Source organism: Elephantulus edwardii, unplaced genomic scaffold (genome assembly GCF_000299155.1).
Source record: "Elephantulus edwardii isolate Elephantulus edwardi_28Jun2011 unplaced genomic scaffold, EleEdw1.0 scaffold00028, whole genome shotgun sequence".
In the NCBI taxonomy this organism is placed as follows: Eukaryota; Metazoa; Chordata; class Mammalia; order Macroscelidea; family Macroscelididae; genus Elephantulus; species Elephantulus edwardii.
Window position 1 is genome coordinate 9,957,021 of NW_006399778.1, and position 16,862 is coordinate 9,973,882.

General features: G+C 37.4%; 1 protein-coding gene across 2 annotated transcripts in view; it reads left to right on the plus strand.

Annotated features, from left to right (window-relative positions):
- Positions 1–16,862, plus strand: part of USP48 (ubiquitin specific peptidase 48) — a 145,283-nt gene that overhangs the window by 104,748 nt on the left and 23,673 nt on the right. For both annotated transcript variants that reach the window (XM_006883556.1, XM_006883557.1), the window contains exons 15-21: positions 2,026–2,097; positions 11,615–11,739; positions 11,897–12,019; positions 12,312–12,373; positions 12,646–12,756; positions 13,516–13,649; positions 13,990–14,096. In XM_006883556.1, the coding sequence (XP_006883618.1) occupies positions 2,026–2,097; positions 11,615–11,739; positions 11,897–12,019; positions 12,312–12,373; positions 12,646–12,756; positions 13,516–13,649; positions 13,990–14,096 (734 nt within the window). The remainder of the gene's footprint in view (positions 1–2,025; positions 2,098–11,614; positions 11,740–11,896; positions 12,020–12,311; positions 12,374–12,645; positions 12,757–13,515; positions 13,650–13,989; positions 14,097–16,862) is intronic.

A 16,862-nucleotide genomic window follows, 5' to 3' on the forward strand; every position in this document is an offset into this window, starting at 1 on the left:
GATTGTTCTGTAGTTTCCACATTCTGTTGGGTCACCTTTCTTTGGGATAGGAACAAATATAGATCTCTTCCAGTCAGTTGGCCAAGTGGTCGTTCTACAATTTAAAAAAAACAAACCATTTTCCACATAGTTTTTAGAGTAGTATGCTTCTTTTCTTTCCCTCCTCATTTGCACAACCTTCCATCTCCCTGACCCCTCATATTTTTAAAGTTTCAAGAGTGGAGGAGAAAGTGATAGTTGCAGCTTATATAGGACACTGAGCTTCATATGGTTGTCATCTTGATGGCAAATCTTGATGTGAGATCAAATAGACAACAGCACCTTGAAAGACTAGGCAGGAAACTTGACAGGTCAGCAGATTAATATTAATATTATTAGGGGATAAACAGTTTGTGGGAAAGAATGATTGTGATTGTGCAACTTTAATAATATAAGCCTTTATACTGAATTATAAATGTGGTAATGACTTATGTCCTGTTAATATATATTCTCAACAACAGGAACCAAAAAAAAGTATATGTTAAATTATTTTTCAAGAGATAAAGCAATATAGAATTATACATAGTAAAACTTAAAGATTCTCCACCAGATTTTATTGATGAATGGCATTGAATTGGTTCTGCCTCATAGTGAATGAACCTGTGTATAAAGGAAAGACAGGAGAGACACTGCACAGTCTTGAGCCATCCTCACAGCTGATTCTGTGATTGAATACACTGTTAGAGTGACTCTGCCGGTCCATCTCTGTGAGGCTCCATGTCACTGTTAATAGGGGCTTTTTAGAAGGCAGGTCATGTAGTCACGGTTGAGCACCTGTCCCTGTCAAAAGATGTAGTTATATAATAATTCCATTTCATTGTGTGGAAGGAGTACAATTTATTTAATCAGTTCTACTTCAATTTTATATGGCTAACTTGGCACAGAATATTTGTGTAGTTTTTAGCTTATTTCTAAGAGAGAAATTGTTGAACACAGAATTATACTTGTGCATAATTGCCACCTAATGAATGGCACACCCTGGCACATATTGATCAGTTTCCTCCAGAAACTGTTAGAATAGTAGTTTATGCTGCTTTGTCAGACTAAAGAGTTTATCCGTTTTCTAGATCTTTACTGGTCTAAAAGATACAAAATGACTCAGCAGTTTTGAGGTTTATATTTTTCAAAATTATAATTGAGAGATGGTCATCTTCCACATATTTGATGAGTGTGTGTATGTAAAAGAGAAACAGTTTCCTGATAAGTCTTTTGCTGGGTTTTATTTGTTTAGCAAAACAGATGAAAAAGGTTTATTAAGACAGAGTCATGGCTAGTGAGAAAGAAAGAAGAGGGAAAATGGGTGAACAGCCCCTGGAAACACAGGAGTGAACCCAAACCTTCGAGCATGCTGTCAGCAGAAAAGGATAGCAGGAGCCTTTTGCTGTTTTTATATTATTTTATATCAAAGTTCCTGTGATACATACTTGGAAAACCTGTGGATTCCCATCTCCTAGTACTTAAAAATTTTGCTTTATTATTTTCTCAGGATGCACACCTACATGTGGGCAGTGGCACTGTTTAGACAAGTAGGCAAATTGACAGAGAAATGTTAATAGGAAAAGCAAAGTTCTTATATTCTTTGACATTAAAGGTTAATTCTTTATTTCATGAGCTTCTAAAGCTTTCTGCTCAACTAGAAGAGTGGTAGGTGGAGATAACGTGACATGACTTGACATGTAACACAGTATTTTAAGTATTGGCTAGAATTACTAGATGGTTATATAGAGTATTTTTTTTTAATTAAGAAGAGGCACATTTTCTTGCATAACCTAATTCTTTAAAAAGTAAAATTACTGATTTTTTTCCCACTAAAGGGGATGGAATGTAATTTTTTTTTTTTGCAGATCTTTGGAAGAATTAGGTAGGTCCAATTTTCAGAAAGTTTTAAAGTTTTCTGTGTTCAAAATTATACAGAGTAGTTATTTTTGTACTCTGAACTTTAAATACAACAACTAGTGTAGTATTTTCTGTGTTTCTTTTGATCAGATGAATCAAAAGAAGAAAGAAAAGAAGAGGAGGAAGAATTGAATTTTAATGAAGATATTCTGTGTCCACATGGTAAGCTAGATGTCTAAATCTTCTGTTGCACAAACGATTTTTGCATGTTACCAATGTCATCATGACCAGTTTCCATTTTTTTTTTGGGGGGGGGGTCTCCACTAATAGGACAGCCATGGTGAAGGGACTGGTTTTCTGAATTGTTTGTGATGTTTCTCTTTTCTTATCCTCTTCAGCTATTCTACTTCTGCCTTTCCATGGCAGTGTCTTTCATTTTCTCTTTCCACTTTGCAGCAACAAAAAATTTTCTAATACAGCAATACAACAGAAATTTACCAATCTTTGTGGAAGTCATTGAAGACCTTTCTGGCTACATTGAGAACCTTTCTGTTTTTAAGGAGAAGAATTTCAATTATTGCCCATGAATGTGCATCTTATTTCCTAATCTGAACATTCTGAGAATAGGTTTATGTATTTATTACTATTTAAGCTATTCATGGCTTATTATCTTAATCTAATATTAAGTTCTTATTATAGAACTCTAAACAGCATATTTAAAGTTCTTATTGAATAGAAGTTGATGTTATTTCTTAAATAATTTCAATTAGTGTTCATGCCATTAAGAAGTTTTACAAGATACTGAACAATTTCTTCACATTCTGAAAGATAATCACTATTTACTTCTCATCATGTCAAAATTTTGTATCTTCTAATCCACTCCCCTGTTTTTCGTCTGCCTCAAAAAAATGCAATTGGATTTAGAGAAGTTGAGATACTAGTGGTTAATACTATATATATTAGAATCCCTGTGTGTCTAATGCATTCTTAATTTTAGTTTTAATTTTGCTTGTTCATTATGAATCAGTGGATGATGTCTTAAACTCAGTTGCATGCACAATAGCACTTTTTATTTTTTACAAACTTGTGTCGAGGGCAGACTTTCAGTAGATCGCAGCGAGGGAGCTGCTCTGCTGCATATGAATCCCCGACCCAGAAGTAGGTTGTCTACAAATGGTTTAGCACCAGGCTCCCCACAAACTTTTGGTGCGTGACTTGTGGTGCATGACTCGCGTTGTGTGACAGGTGAGGGGTCGGCCAACGTCGCTTCAGACCATGTTCCGCACCAGACCCTGGTCCCCACACGCAGCTGGGCCCGCCGGCGGGCCTGGTTATCCAACGCTGACTGAGGCTCGGCGGTGCTGCCATGTCGTCGTTCCTCCTTGGCAGGATTCTGACTTGGAGGCATTCAGTCATAATCCCACAGATGGGACACAATAGCACTTTTTTATAGCTTGAGTTCTTCATGACACTATATCTAATAGTTGTCATCTAACAATACTTACTGTGTTCTGACTCTTTGGGCATTATCTTACTGTATGGAAGCTTATGAGATGAGTAATACTGTGATTTTTATTGGCTGTAAAGCTGAAAGTGGTCATCCTGACCCAGGGACCTAGTTCTGTATAGATTTTCAAGCCTACTTGTTCTTCCCATTGTACTACCCTACTTCCTAGGTTATCTTCCTCTACACAAATGTGAAAGAAGATGAAACCTTTTGAGTGATGGATAGCAGGAGTAAATAAATGAAAAAAGAGGAATGAGTAGCCAAAAGTAGATTAGTTGTCTAATGATATGATGTTTCCTATCGGTTTTTATGTTACGACTTCATAGCACAGATGGGTACATATGTTGCGTGTCTCCATTATGAGAGTTGAGGAGTCCGCAGAAAAATCTCAAGTATGTTATGTGTTGAACAGTTACCTCAGACATAAGCAACTCAACCCACCAGCCACTCTCTGTTTTCCAGGAAAACTTCAGAAACTTGATGGAGAATTGCTATAGTCAGAACCTGCTTGACAACAATAGGGTTTTTGTCTTTTTTTTTTTTTTCCCCAATGTACATTTAGTTGGACCTGTTCATGCTTCTTCACAAGAAGCTGAGACATCATCACTCTTGGTGTTTCTAGTGTAAATTATTGAAGCTCATTTCTTGTCTTTTTCATAGCATAAATGTATGCGTCTGTCGTCTGCCTTCATTTTGAGGGTTGAGAAGTACATAGAACAACACCGACTTAGTAGTGCCATCTTGAGAGATGCAATGCTGAAACGCAGACTGTCATCTCACTCCTTAGCTCATTGACTTTTCTCTACCTCACTACCTCTTATCTTGTCATTTCAGTATTGACATTTTTGACCAGAAAGCATGACCAGTTGAAATTATTTCCAAATTCATTCTCTCTCTTGGCCTATCAGAAACTGCAGAAGCGCTATTTTCTAGACCTTTAGCTTGATCTGTCACTCAGTGACATTTTGCTGCCATACTTTGTTATCTGGTATTTTTTAAAAGGATATTTCTCTGTTTCTTTTTGCATATATCATCTGTTGGTGTACTGTCAGCTGTGCCAGGTTTTCCAGGGTTAAGACATCTGACCTCACCTATTTCACTCAGAATTTGTTAAAATCTGCTTTTAGAGATGTTGTTTATATTGAATGTCTTTGACTCATGAGTCACTTTGACTCATAGCAACTTTAAGAATAAAACTGCCTGGAAGTGCACCATCTTCATGAAATGATCACACCCCAGAGAGCTGGAACAAGCTGCCTTTTTTCCCTGGATCTTAAGTTTTCCTCCTTTGACAGGGTATCATTTTTCTATCACTGTTAGAGGAAGATATTTGCGTTTTTTTTTCCTGCCTAGTTTCCTTTTTACACAGGTTCTAGCTTTACCAGGTTATTCTCCGGTTGTCCTATTTATTTTTGGGTTTTGTTTTTTAAGCATCCATTATTATTCTAATAACAAGGCAGGATCTAGAGTTAGTTCTTACAGCTGCAGCTAGCTCTTCGGCCTCAGGCACATTCGAACTTTCAGCCCTTGGAGCAGACGTAGAGTTTGTTGTGTCTGTGCAGGGTGCCTGGTGCCCTTGCCGAAATGCCTGTACACACTGTGCCACGGCCCTGGTTGAAAGTGAGGGTCTTAACTCCAGCTTGAGGATGCGGCTCTGGGTCCAGCTGCTCACTTGCAGAGTACACATTTTCAGCTCAGGGACCTCCTAAACCTACACATCATCTGCTATGATCTTGACCACCACAGCTCTCCTGTTTTCCTGGCCAAGAAGCTTCATCTTCCAGACTATCCAAGAAAGGGGCAGGTGTGGCCTGTTGGTGTAGCTCATGAACCCCCTCTTCAGCACAACTTGATTGAAGGTGGAGTTGTTTCGTCCGGCCAGGCACCTGGAAAGCTTGAGCAGCAGGTAGAGGATGTCTTGACTCTTGGGCTCCTTGTGGCAGACTTTTCAGTCCTTGTCGTGGCAGTGTCAGCTCCCATGATGGTGCCTTCTGCTCACCTGTATTCGGAAAGCTGTTTGGTCTGTCTGTAAGAAGCTCAGGTGACATAGTGTGTAATGCATTGGCTTGCTAATGAAAAGATCAGCTGTTCGAATCAACTAGCCATTCCACAGGAGAAAGATTGATAGTGTCCTCCCATAATGATTTACAGCCTCAGAAATCTGATGGAATCAGCTTGGTGACAGTGAGTTTGGTTTTGGTATGTCTATGTCCATTATTTTGGCTGTTATATCAGTCAGTTTTATTGAGAGGTTCTTGTTTGGGTTTTGGTGTGGTTTTTTTAAATTGACCCTCTGGTTTATCAAACATGATGTCCTTTTCTACTGTTAATAGTAGTAATAGTACTAATGGTGATGGTGTCACTCATATTCATTACCATCAAGTCATACTTAAATCTCTCTCTTGAGTTTCTGAAGCTGTAAATTGCATGGGAGATGATGGGAGTTGCTGGGAGATTTGAACTGCCAAAAATACTCTGGCCTTTGGGTTAGCAGTGCAGTTCCCTCTGCCTGTGCTGCCAGAGCTCCTGACTGGTGGGTGGGTTAGCAGACATTTATCGAGTGCCTCATAGTTTTTCAGTGTAATAGGTATTAACTCATTTAATCTAAAAAATTATCTGTGAATTCAGGAGTATTACCACTTTCATTTCACTGATGCATAAATACATTGAGGCACAGGGAAGTGGAAATTACTGCTTGCCCAAAGTCACCATACTTAAGAGAATAGTTTTGCTGAAGCATATCTGCTGGAAATTATTTTTCTTCATATGTATGAAAGATTGGCTCTGGCTTTCAGTGTACTGTCCAGAAACCCAAACCCATCCTTTATAGATAGTTTATTTTCCCCAGTATTGTGACGTTTTACAGAAATCTGCTGTGGTATAGGCCCAGTTTGATTCATTGCCGTAATCTCCCCATGGGTGTTAGGGGTGGTGGTGTGCATGCGTGCATGCTGTTTACAGAGGACTTCCCAATGTCTATGTCTTTGTTCTTGGTTGTTCAAATTTTTCAAGTGGTACCTTCTGGTATTCTGCCTGGAAAAGGTAGATCTTTCATTGTTCTGGGATTGTAGAGAGAGGAGAGCCTTGTATTTAGTATGCAAGAATCTGTTTTTCCACATTTCTGTTTATTTCTTGGCTGTCTCTATGTTTTGGTGCCATTGAGAGCAGAGGACCTGTGTTTAATGGTTGTCAGAATAAGCATGTAGTTCTGTGGGTTGGCTTGCAATTGTCCATAGGGCATAAAGGGAGGGATGAAAAAAATCTAGACTACTGACCCAGTTCCTGAGCTCTGGGGGTGGCCCTGCCGTATAGTAAATCTAAGGTATACCTTGTCAATGTACAATTCCATTTTCCATTTGCTTTCATGCTTTTAGTTGTTCTTCCTTCTCTGTCCATCCTTATACGTTTGTCTCTTTATTTCTTATAAATGTTTTGACTGGGTTTAAGGATGGTTTAGAACACTCTGAAAATACATACAGGTTTAAGATACCATTTTTATTTGGAAATCTTGTTATAATGTTCATTTTTTTGTAACAAATGCCTGTGAGCTTTTGATGTATCACAGATTACACATGACTTCTTCACTGGCTTGAGTTCCTTTAGAAGATTTTCTGCTACCATTAAGTTCAGCATTTATTGAAAATGTTACATATCCACTAAGCCTTTTTATTAAAGTATTTTTCACTTGAACATTGTCACTTAAATATTCCTGTATATGAGCATTTTTCCTATGTTGTTGTTAAGTGCCATTGAGTTGCCTGCAACTCATAGCGACCCTATATACAACAGCTCTGAAGCCTGCTCTGTCCTGAGCTAGTCTCACTGACTCTGACACACCTGTCCCCATTGCCCTAGTTACTAAATCAGTTCCATCTCTTCCAGGGTCTTCCTCTCCTTCACTGTCCCTCCACCCCTCCAAGCATAATGTCCTTCACCAAGAAGCTTCCTGGCTGTATGCCCAAAGTATGTGAGACGGAACTTTAAAATCCTTGCCTCCAAGGAGAAACTTGGTTTAACCCAAGACAGACCTATTTGTTTTCTTGGCAGTGCATAGTATGCTCAAGACTCTTCTGCAGCATCTCAACTCAAAGGCATCAATTCTTCTGTTATAATCCAGCTCTCTGATGCATAGCAGGTGATTATGACCTGAATCAGACACACCTTAGTCTCCAGACTGACATCATTGCTTCTCCGTACTCTGGAAAGGTCCCTGACAGCAGATTTACCTGCATTTCTTTTGATTTCTTGACTGCTGGTGCCAAGAATGTTGATAGTGGAGCCAAGCAAGCTGTAATTGTTAACAACCTCAGTCTCTTCTCCATCCATCATGGTGCTGCCAGTGGGCCCAGTGGTGAGAATCTTTGTCTTGATACTGAGCTTCAATTCTATATTGAAGACTACAGTCCTTGACTTTCTGCAGCAAGAGCTTCAGGCCCACCTCGGTTTTAGCAAGCACGGTTGTATCATCTGCATAATGTAGGTTGTTGATGAGTCTTCCTATAATCCTGATGTCACATTCCTCCTCATAAAGGCCAGCCTCTCAAATGATCTGTTCTGCATATAGATTGAAAAGGTATGGAGGTATTTTGAACCATGCAGTATTCTTCCTGTAACTTAGTTTATTGGTTAGTAAGCATAGTAGCTGGGCAGATTTTTTTAAGTTCTTCATTAGCTATTGTGGGGCTCCAGTTTTTATCATTTGAACAATATTTGACAGTTACTTATCCAGAGTCTAAATAATTTTTAACTAGATTTCTGTTTTCCCAGAAAAATCTTTGATTATTAGATTATCTACTTTTATCTGGTTAATTAAATATCTCATGACTCGTTTGAGCTTGTTTTGTGAGGTGCTGCTCACTGAGTGAATGTATCTGATTGGCATTATAAGCCATGATGTTATTTATTGCAAGATGTTGGTGGTGGTGGTGGTTGTTAATGTGCTTTCCAGTTAGAACTGACCCATAGTTGACCTTCCAGCTGGTTTACAGAGACATTTAGTAGATCACACAGGAGATTGCCTGGTCTTTTCCCGTGAACCGTCTTGGTAGATTCAAACAGCTTGTCTTTGGGATTGCAGTACAGCTTCTTACCACTGGGCCATCACCAAGTCTATTTTCTTAGAAGATTCATATATCATAGGTAGAAAATAATTACTATTAAATTATAGATAGTGTTAAAATATACTAAACTGTGGTGGTTAAAAAAATGATTTGAAACAAACTTTAGAGACTTGATTAAGAAAAAGAGTGGGAAAATTGTATACAGAGATTCTTTTCTTTTTTTAAATTTTTTTTTTTATTGTATTTTTTTTTTTACGTGTACCGTCAAATCAGATCTGACTGGTACAGGAGGAAATTGCCTCCTCCTTCTCCAGCAGAGCATCTGGTGGATTTGAACCACGTACCTCTGGGATTATAGTGCAACATCTTGCCCCTAGGCCACAGATTGTTCTTTTCTAATCATAAAACTCACGTCACTCTTACACATCAAAACAAGCATCAGTAGGGAGTTCTGGTGACCTAGTGGCAAGAAGCTGCACTGCAATCCCAGAGGTACATAATTCTAATCCACCAGATGCTCTGCTGGAGAAGGAGGGGCAATCTCCTCCTGTACCATTCAGATCTGATTTGATGTTACACACAAAAAATAATAAAAAAATAAATTTTTTTTAAAAACCCAAGAAGCAGTGGCGCATCTATAGTCTCTGGGATCTTCTGTAAGTTTATATAATCCATAATAGTAAAATACCATTTCCTTTATTCTCTTATGTTTTTCTGAGTCAAATTAGGTCATACCGCACGCAGGGAGAGACCTTAAAAAGAATGAAAAGGAAACTTAAAATGATACATGATTTAAAGTTCTTTTTGCGTCAACCCAGGGAATTCTCTTGTATACTTTTTATGACTGTGTTGTATGTCACCTGTGTTGCACTTAGAAAGGATATATGAAATTTACAGCTTGATACTCAATCTTTTAAAAATTCATTTCTCTAATTGTGTCTCAGAATAGACATATTAGAGTATGTTTTTATAGCTTCAGAGAAAATTTAGGTTAACATTGTACTCAAGAAAGAGATTTTTATTTTGTGACTTGTATATGTGCTGCCGAAGCGAGCACTATTTTGTGACTTGTTTTCTCTAGTAAAATCCACTAATTAAAGCAAAGTAATCTTAATATTCAGAGCTCAGTAATAGTTGAAGATTGGGAGATATGAGGTGCACTCTCAGACACTAGAAAAGATGTATTTTGCATGAGACAGATCTGAGTTCACATCCCAACTTCATTACTTACCAGCTGTGGAGCAACTTTGCTGATTTAATCTGAGTCACAGTTTATTAATGTAAATACATAAAGCAAGAATGTTACAGTATTAAAAAGTCCCTCACTTTATTGCTGTTAATAAATATGCACATATCTTATACGTGAAGGTATAAGATATACTGGGCTTATATACCTATCTTCCAGGTGGCCTAGAAGCTTAAGAATGGTTTTTGAGAGAATAACCTTTATAGTTAATAACCCTTATAGTTAGATAAGTGACGTTTACTAATTTGTCAGTTGGAAATGACTGAAGGAGTAGAAAATACAGCTACAAATTATATTAGAGGCAAAATAGAAAAGCTTTCTAGTACAAAGTATAGATTTATAAACTGAGGAAAGATTGAACTAGATGTTTGTAATCTGAAAAGATACAAGATAGTGGTAAGCAGAGTTCTGGTGGGACTTTTGAAGATGTAGGAAGTTAGGAGCATTGGCAATAGTCATGGCAAACATACTGGAATTTGAATAGTGGTGATTATCAGATTTAATACTGGATTACTATCTTAATTCCTTTTGGATTCCTAAGTTAAGAGAATGGGCCAGTGAGAGCCAGACACAACTTCAAAAATAATATTTCAATTCAGAATCATTTCCAGAAAGTAACTAAGTCAAATGGGAGATATATCTGCAAGAAATTATTGAAGCAGACGAAGTCCTGTTATTCTGATAATATCTGCCATGACAAATAGATTCCAGTGTCCCTGAAAACACACTTTCACTGCTCCCTTCACTGGGTAAGAGATAGGAAAGGTGCCTGTTTCTGGTCTCACAGGAAGGATCCCTGGTGGTACAGTGATTAAGTGCTTGTCTGCAAGGCCAGAATATGGAACCCACTGGTGGCTCCGTAGGAGAAAGATGTAGTGGTCTCTTCTCAAAAAGGCTTTTTGGCTTTAGGGTTTTTTTGTTACTGTTGTTGGTACTGTTGAGTTAATTTGAACTCAAGAGCCGTATGTGCGGCAGAATGAAGCACTGCCAGCCTGCACTTTCTTCACTGTTGGGACCATGTTTGAGTTCGTTGTTGCAAGCATTCTGTTGGCCCATCTTATTGAGAATCTTCCTTTTTTCTGCTGACCTTCTACTTTGCCACACATGATGCCTTTCTCCAGAGACCAATCCCTTCTAATTACACACCCAGAGTAAATGAGATGAGGTCTCTCCAGCTTACTGTTAAGATCTCTTTCAAGACAAAGTTGTCGCTTTTCTGGCAGTTTTGGCTTAAGAAACCCTAAACACAGGATTGCTAAGTTGCAATTGGATGGCATACACCAATAGCAGTAGGCTCACATTATTTGTCTTCTTCTTTCGATTTTTAACCACAGACCTGGATTAAGGATGCAGAATTGGAGTTTAGTAGATGAGCTCCTTAAAAATGTAATAAAATTGGGGAGCTCTGGTTGCCTAGTGGCAAGAAGTTGCACCGCAATCCCAGAGGTACACGTTTCAAGTCCACCAAATGCTCTACTGGAGAAGAAGGGGCAATCTCCTCCTGTACCAGTTGGGTCTGATTTGACGGTATACACACGAACACAAAAATGATAAAATAAAAATTAAAAAAAAAGTAATAAAATTAAAATTTTAGATTCTCAAAAGAAAAGTATTCAAGCAGTATGGTTAATAGTTGCCATTGTGCCAGTTCTTACTCCTGTTAACTCTAATACTTTTGTAAAGAGAAAACAGTTGTTGTTTTTGTTGTTGTTACATGCCGGTCGAGTTGCCTGTGACCCTATGTACAGCAGCTCTGAACCCTGCTTTATCCTGAGCCAGTCTCACTAATTCTCACCAACCCCCATTGCTCCAGAGTACCTGTTTATTTTTCTTAAGTTTACAGATGGGGACTAGACTTTTGGAAGATGTAGAGATATATCATTTTCCTCTAAATTAATATACATATGTGTGTTTGATGTATTTCAGGGGAGTTATGCATATCGGAAAACGAAAGAAGGCTTGTTTCTAAGGAGGCTTGGAGCAAACTGCAGCAGTACTTTCCAAAGGCTCCAGAATTTCCAAGTTATAAAGAATGCTGTTCACAGTGCAAGGTACTAAACTACTGACATCTGTAGAAGGTGCATGCATGCCACCCCCTTGGATTGACTTCCCAGGAGTATTAACTTAGCACATTTAATGGCTGTGTGGGGAAGAGGCAAGTCAGGTGCTGTCAGCAGGAGATGGTTGATTTGCTTCATTCTGTTTCAGATTTTAGAACGTGAAGGAGAAGAAAATGAAGCCTTACATAAGATGATTGCAAATGAGCAGAAAACTTCACTCCCAAATTTGTTTCAAGACAAAAACAGACCTTGTCTCAGTAACTGGCCTGAGGTATAATGATTCCCACAAAGGACAGAACTCATCTTACCCTTTGAAGGCCCTTGTCAGATATCTGATGCCTCGTTTCAGAACAACCCAGGGCTGCTTTAACTCTCACTTTTAGTTATTTAATCAGGATGATTTATTCTGCCTTGCTGTTTCTTGGTAGAGTTTTATTTCCACTTAGTTTTTAAAATGCATAATAAAGAAAAACCATTGTATATGAAAAACATTTACCTTTATAGAATTTATGTCAAGAATGCAGTGACTTAATAGCTACTTGCATATGAATGTTTTGTTCTAGGATACGGATGTGCTGTACATTGTGTCACAGTTCTTTGTAGAAGAATGGCGGAAATTTGTTAGGTACTCTCTTAAAATTTGTTTTATTTTGTTACTGTCATACTTTTCCAAGTTCATAGATTGTGTTAGTAGTACTTTTCATGCTTACATTTACTAGCATACATTGAAAATTATCTCCTATTCAATTGAATGAGCAATCCCCAAACCAACCTCAATTACTTAAGAAATATCTTCAGTTTTAAAATAATTATCCTAAAAATATGTTCTGTTAGTCATACAGTAGTTTTTTAATATAAATAGAGGGTACATTTATCCTCCCTGTCTCATTTGATTAGAAAGCCTGCAAGATGTAGCCCCGTGTCATCTGTTGGAAACAGTGCTCTTCTGTGTCCCCACGGGGGACTTATGTTTACATTTGCTTCCATGACCAAAGAAGATTCCAAACTGTGAGTTTCCTCTGATTGTATGATTTCCACCCCCTATTTACCATGATTAATAAAGTATAATTAGGAAATTTTTTATCTGAACTAAGAATCTAGTCTTTTTTGCTGAATTGTAAGGTGTTTTTTGTTGTTGTTGTTGTTTTTTAATTCCCTTTATATGTTCTATTAGAGTGAGCACTTTCTTTAACAAAGAACCTGCTTCTCCATGAAAGGCAGATGGCTGCCTGAGGCTACTTTGTGCTTTGTTGCTTCTTCCAACTTCCTCCTGGAAATGCAGCTCCACCCTCTGCTTTCCAAGCTACTGGTATAGCATCTCTAAGTGGAACGCTGTACCTGTACCAGGATCAATTAACCTCAGTGGTTGGCTCTGTAGGGTTGGTGGTTTGGTGTGTTGGGTTTTTTGGGTGGGTTTTGTTTTTTGGGGTTTTTTTTTGTCTGCAGCAACTGGGCTTTAGAAATAAAGGACAAGGAAGTAACTTATTTAAGTACCATTATATAGTAGTATTCTTCTGCAGCTAAATCAGTTTGCATAATTTACAATTTTGATACATACACATGTTGTTTCTGTAACTCGAGTCCATTTAGTTTCCCTATTACTATAGCATTCTATTGTGTAAAAAACATGATGTTCCTTCTTGATAATGCTATCTCTTTTATTCTTTTGTATTGAATAGTAATGTTGATGATTTCTATTAAGGAAACTGCTGGATTTTATTTGTTGGTTGCCATGTGTCTTAAAGCATGTTGTGTGGTTTTGCACAGTATAGCTCTCATATGGCCCAGTGAGTGGCAAATGATACAAAAGCTCTTTGTTGTGGATCATGTGATTAAAATTACAAAGAATGCAGTGGGAGATGTAAACCTTTCAGAAGAAATGCAGTATACTTCTGAACCGAGTAAGTTTTTACACTGTCCTTGATCTCTATAATTAAAAGTTGGCTATTAGGCAGAAGAAAGGATTACATGAATATTGTATTCTCAGTTTAAAAGGAAAGATCATGTGGTTGTCTAAACTAATTTCTTAAGAACCACCATGCATTTATCTCATTATGTCTTTATTTGTTGACAGTGAATAGGTTTTCTTACTGTTTGCATACAATGAAATACTGCAATTAATAGAAAATATTACAAATCTAATTACTAATATATTAAATGAATGCTCATTTGTAACTTTTTTTTAATCTTTGGTTCTTGAACAGTAATTCCTTAGTTAATTTTTTTTTTCTTTTCTAAAAGAACTCTGTCCAGAATGTAGAGAAGGCTTATTGTGCCAGCAACAGAGAGACCTGCGCGAATATACTCAAGCAACCATCTATGTACATAAAGTTGTAGATAATAAAAAGGTAACTGACCCCTCTTATAGCCATGAATCATAATGATGAAGACTCCTCTTGACTTACTATTAAAATTTTACTGCGAACTGAGGAGGACCACATTTTTGTATTCTCTAAACTATTTGACATCAGAATTGAAAGTAAACAAGAATTAGAAAAATAGGTAGTTATGTGATGATATTTGATCTAGTCATTTTTCTGATATGCAGATATTTGTTCAGTGTTAGCCAGGTGCCAAGAATGGTCTTGATGCTGGAGATACAGCAATAAGATCAGACAGGTATCTGCTCTTAAGAACAGGTGCACAGGATGAGGAAGATTAAGATAAAACTAGCAAACCTATAAGATGAATTCACATCATAACGAAACTTTCGAAGGAAATTAAGCAGGGGAAAGTGAGAAAATGATGGTGGTGAAGACCTGCCACATTAGATACGGAGTAGAGGAAAAACTTCTTGGAGGATGAGAAATGGTTGGGTTTGCACTAGTGTCATCAGATCCTTAATAACTTTAGGGCAGACAATGAGAATTGTCATTAAACTAATGTTGATTTTTCATGAGGTGGATGTCAGTTCCTCTTCAGCCTTTTTTATCTCTTCTTACACGGCCCTCTTCTCCTCGTGATCTCTGCTTCTTCACTGGGTTTCATATTACATTTCCATGGATGCAAGGAATTTTGGAGTTAAATGGTTTATTAATGAACAGAGGACAAATTGGGATTAGGCTCAACAGACAAAACTCAAGGTCAGGAGGCATGCAGGCAGTCTCACTTCTTCATTGTAGTAGAGCTCTCTCAGTCTTCTCAACCATGTAGCCTTTAAATTCAGGTGTCCACTTGTGGCTGTTGGATAGTACTGGTCTAGAGTAAAATTTATTTAGAGGGATGATGGAGATAGAAGATAAGTGGCAAGATTCTGTAGAAATATACCAAGGATTTGAGATTTTACATGTAAGCCCCTGAAAGGTTTTAGGGAAGGACATTGGCCATTGTGTTCAAAATTAGCAAGGGCATTATTGAGAGCAAGAATGTCTGGTTCAGAAACACTTGTAGTTAATGTGGAAGGATAAGTGGTGTAGACAGACTTGAACAACTTTCAGCTCTTTAAAAGTTGATAAGGATTAGAGTTAGAGCATATTTATCATATTAGAGATGACTCTCAGATACTGTTCCTGATGCTGGGATATCTTATTGATTACATTCCAGGAGTTTTTAAAGGAAATAAAATAGAAAGCATTTCATTTGATAGGAGTTACCAAGCACATTGTTTTTGAAAGGTGACTTTGAAATTATGCATCATGGATCTCAGGTTTTGCTTTGAAAGTTTTTCTAATGCTTTTGTTTCCTAATTTGCAGAGGAAATTAATTTATAGCAAGAATATAAGCCACAATGTTTATTTGTTTGCCTGAGTAGATACCTAATATAAACTAGTATCCCATTATTTATAATTTCATTATATGTTTTGAGTTTGATAGAAGTGTTTCTTAGTAGTTTTCAAAAGCATGCTTTCTCCCTCCATTTTTTCAATTCTTAAAGAGCCTTGTACTTCTGGCACTGTGCCATTTGAACAATATTGAGAATCTGAAAAGGCTTGGTCACCTGAGTACTAGGAAAGGTGTAGAGCATCTTCAGACTTCTGCAAAATAACTCCATTTTAAAAGGTTGATAATAGCTATTCTTCAGGCACCCCTTAAGTTTATGGTGAGTACATTAAATATAAGAATACGTTATAGAAAACTTACATTTTAAGGGAAATAGAATTGAATGAAGAAAGACTGAGCATGTCCCACTTAAGATCAGGAACATGTGTAGGATGTCTGTTCAGAGCACTGCTATGAAATGTTTACTAGAAGCCCTAACCAGAGCAGTTAGAGGAGGGGTAAGGGGAAAGGAATCCAAAGGGGAAGGAAGAAGCAGAACTCCCCCTGTTGTAGATGATATGATCCTATATGTATAAAAAATTTCAAAGAATCTATAAAAAGTTGCAGAGATGATAAATTAATTCCACAAAAGAATTTATGAAAGTAAACAGAAAAAAATTGTGTTTCTATATACTCGATATGAGTAATGATTTTTTTAAAAACAATATGGTAGCATCTAAAAGAATAAAATATAGGGAATAAATTTAACCAAGGAAGTGAAAGACTTGTCCATCAAAAAACTGCAACACACAATTTAAAAAGACCTAACTAAATGGAAAGAGATTTCATTTTGATGACGTGGAGATAGAATATTGTTAAGATGTCAGTCCTACCTCAAAATGATCTTGTAGATTGAACACAGTCCTATAAAAATTCTTCTTTCCAGAGATAGAAATGTATTTGTCATTGAAGGAAGCTCAGACAAGCCAAAGCAATATTGATAAAGAAGACTGGAGAAGGTTTCACGCTGATCAGTTAGTTTTAAGACATGCTAAACCTATCATAATGAATGTAGTCTGGAACTGGTATAAGGTTTTGGGTGGTTTTTTGGGTTTTGTTTGTTTGTTTGTTTTTGGTATAAGGTTTGATAGAACAGTGAGTAAAATTATTGTCTTTAGGTGCCTTTAAATTGATTACAATTCTTATTGCTCCTATGAACAACAGATCTGAGCCTTGCACTATCCTGCATGGTTCTCATCATCTCTCATATGCTGGTGCTGATTGTTACAGTCATTATGTCAGTCTGTCTTCTTGAGGACCTTCTTTTCATTCTCTGACCTTCCACCTTTCCCTGCATGATGTCTTATTCCAAGGATTGGTCCCCCCCTTCTGACAAAATACCCAAAATAAGGGGG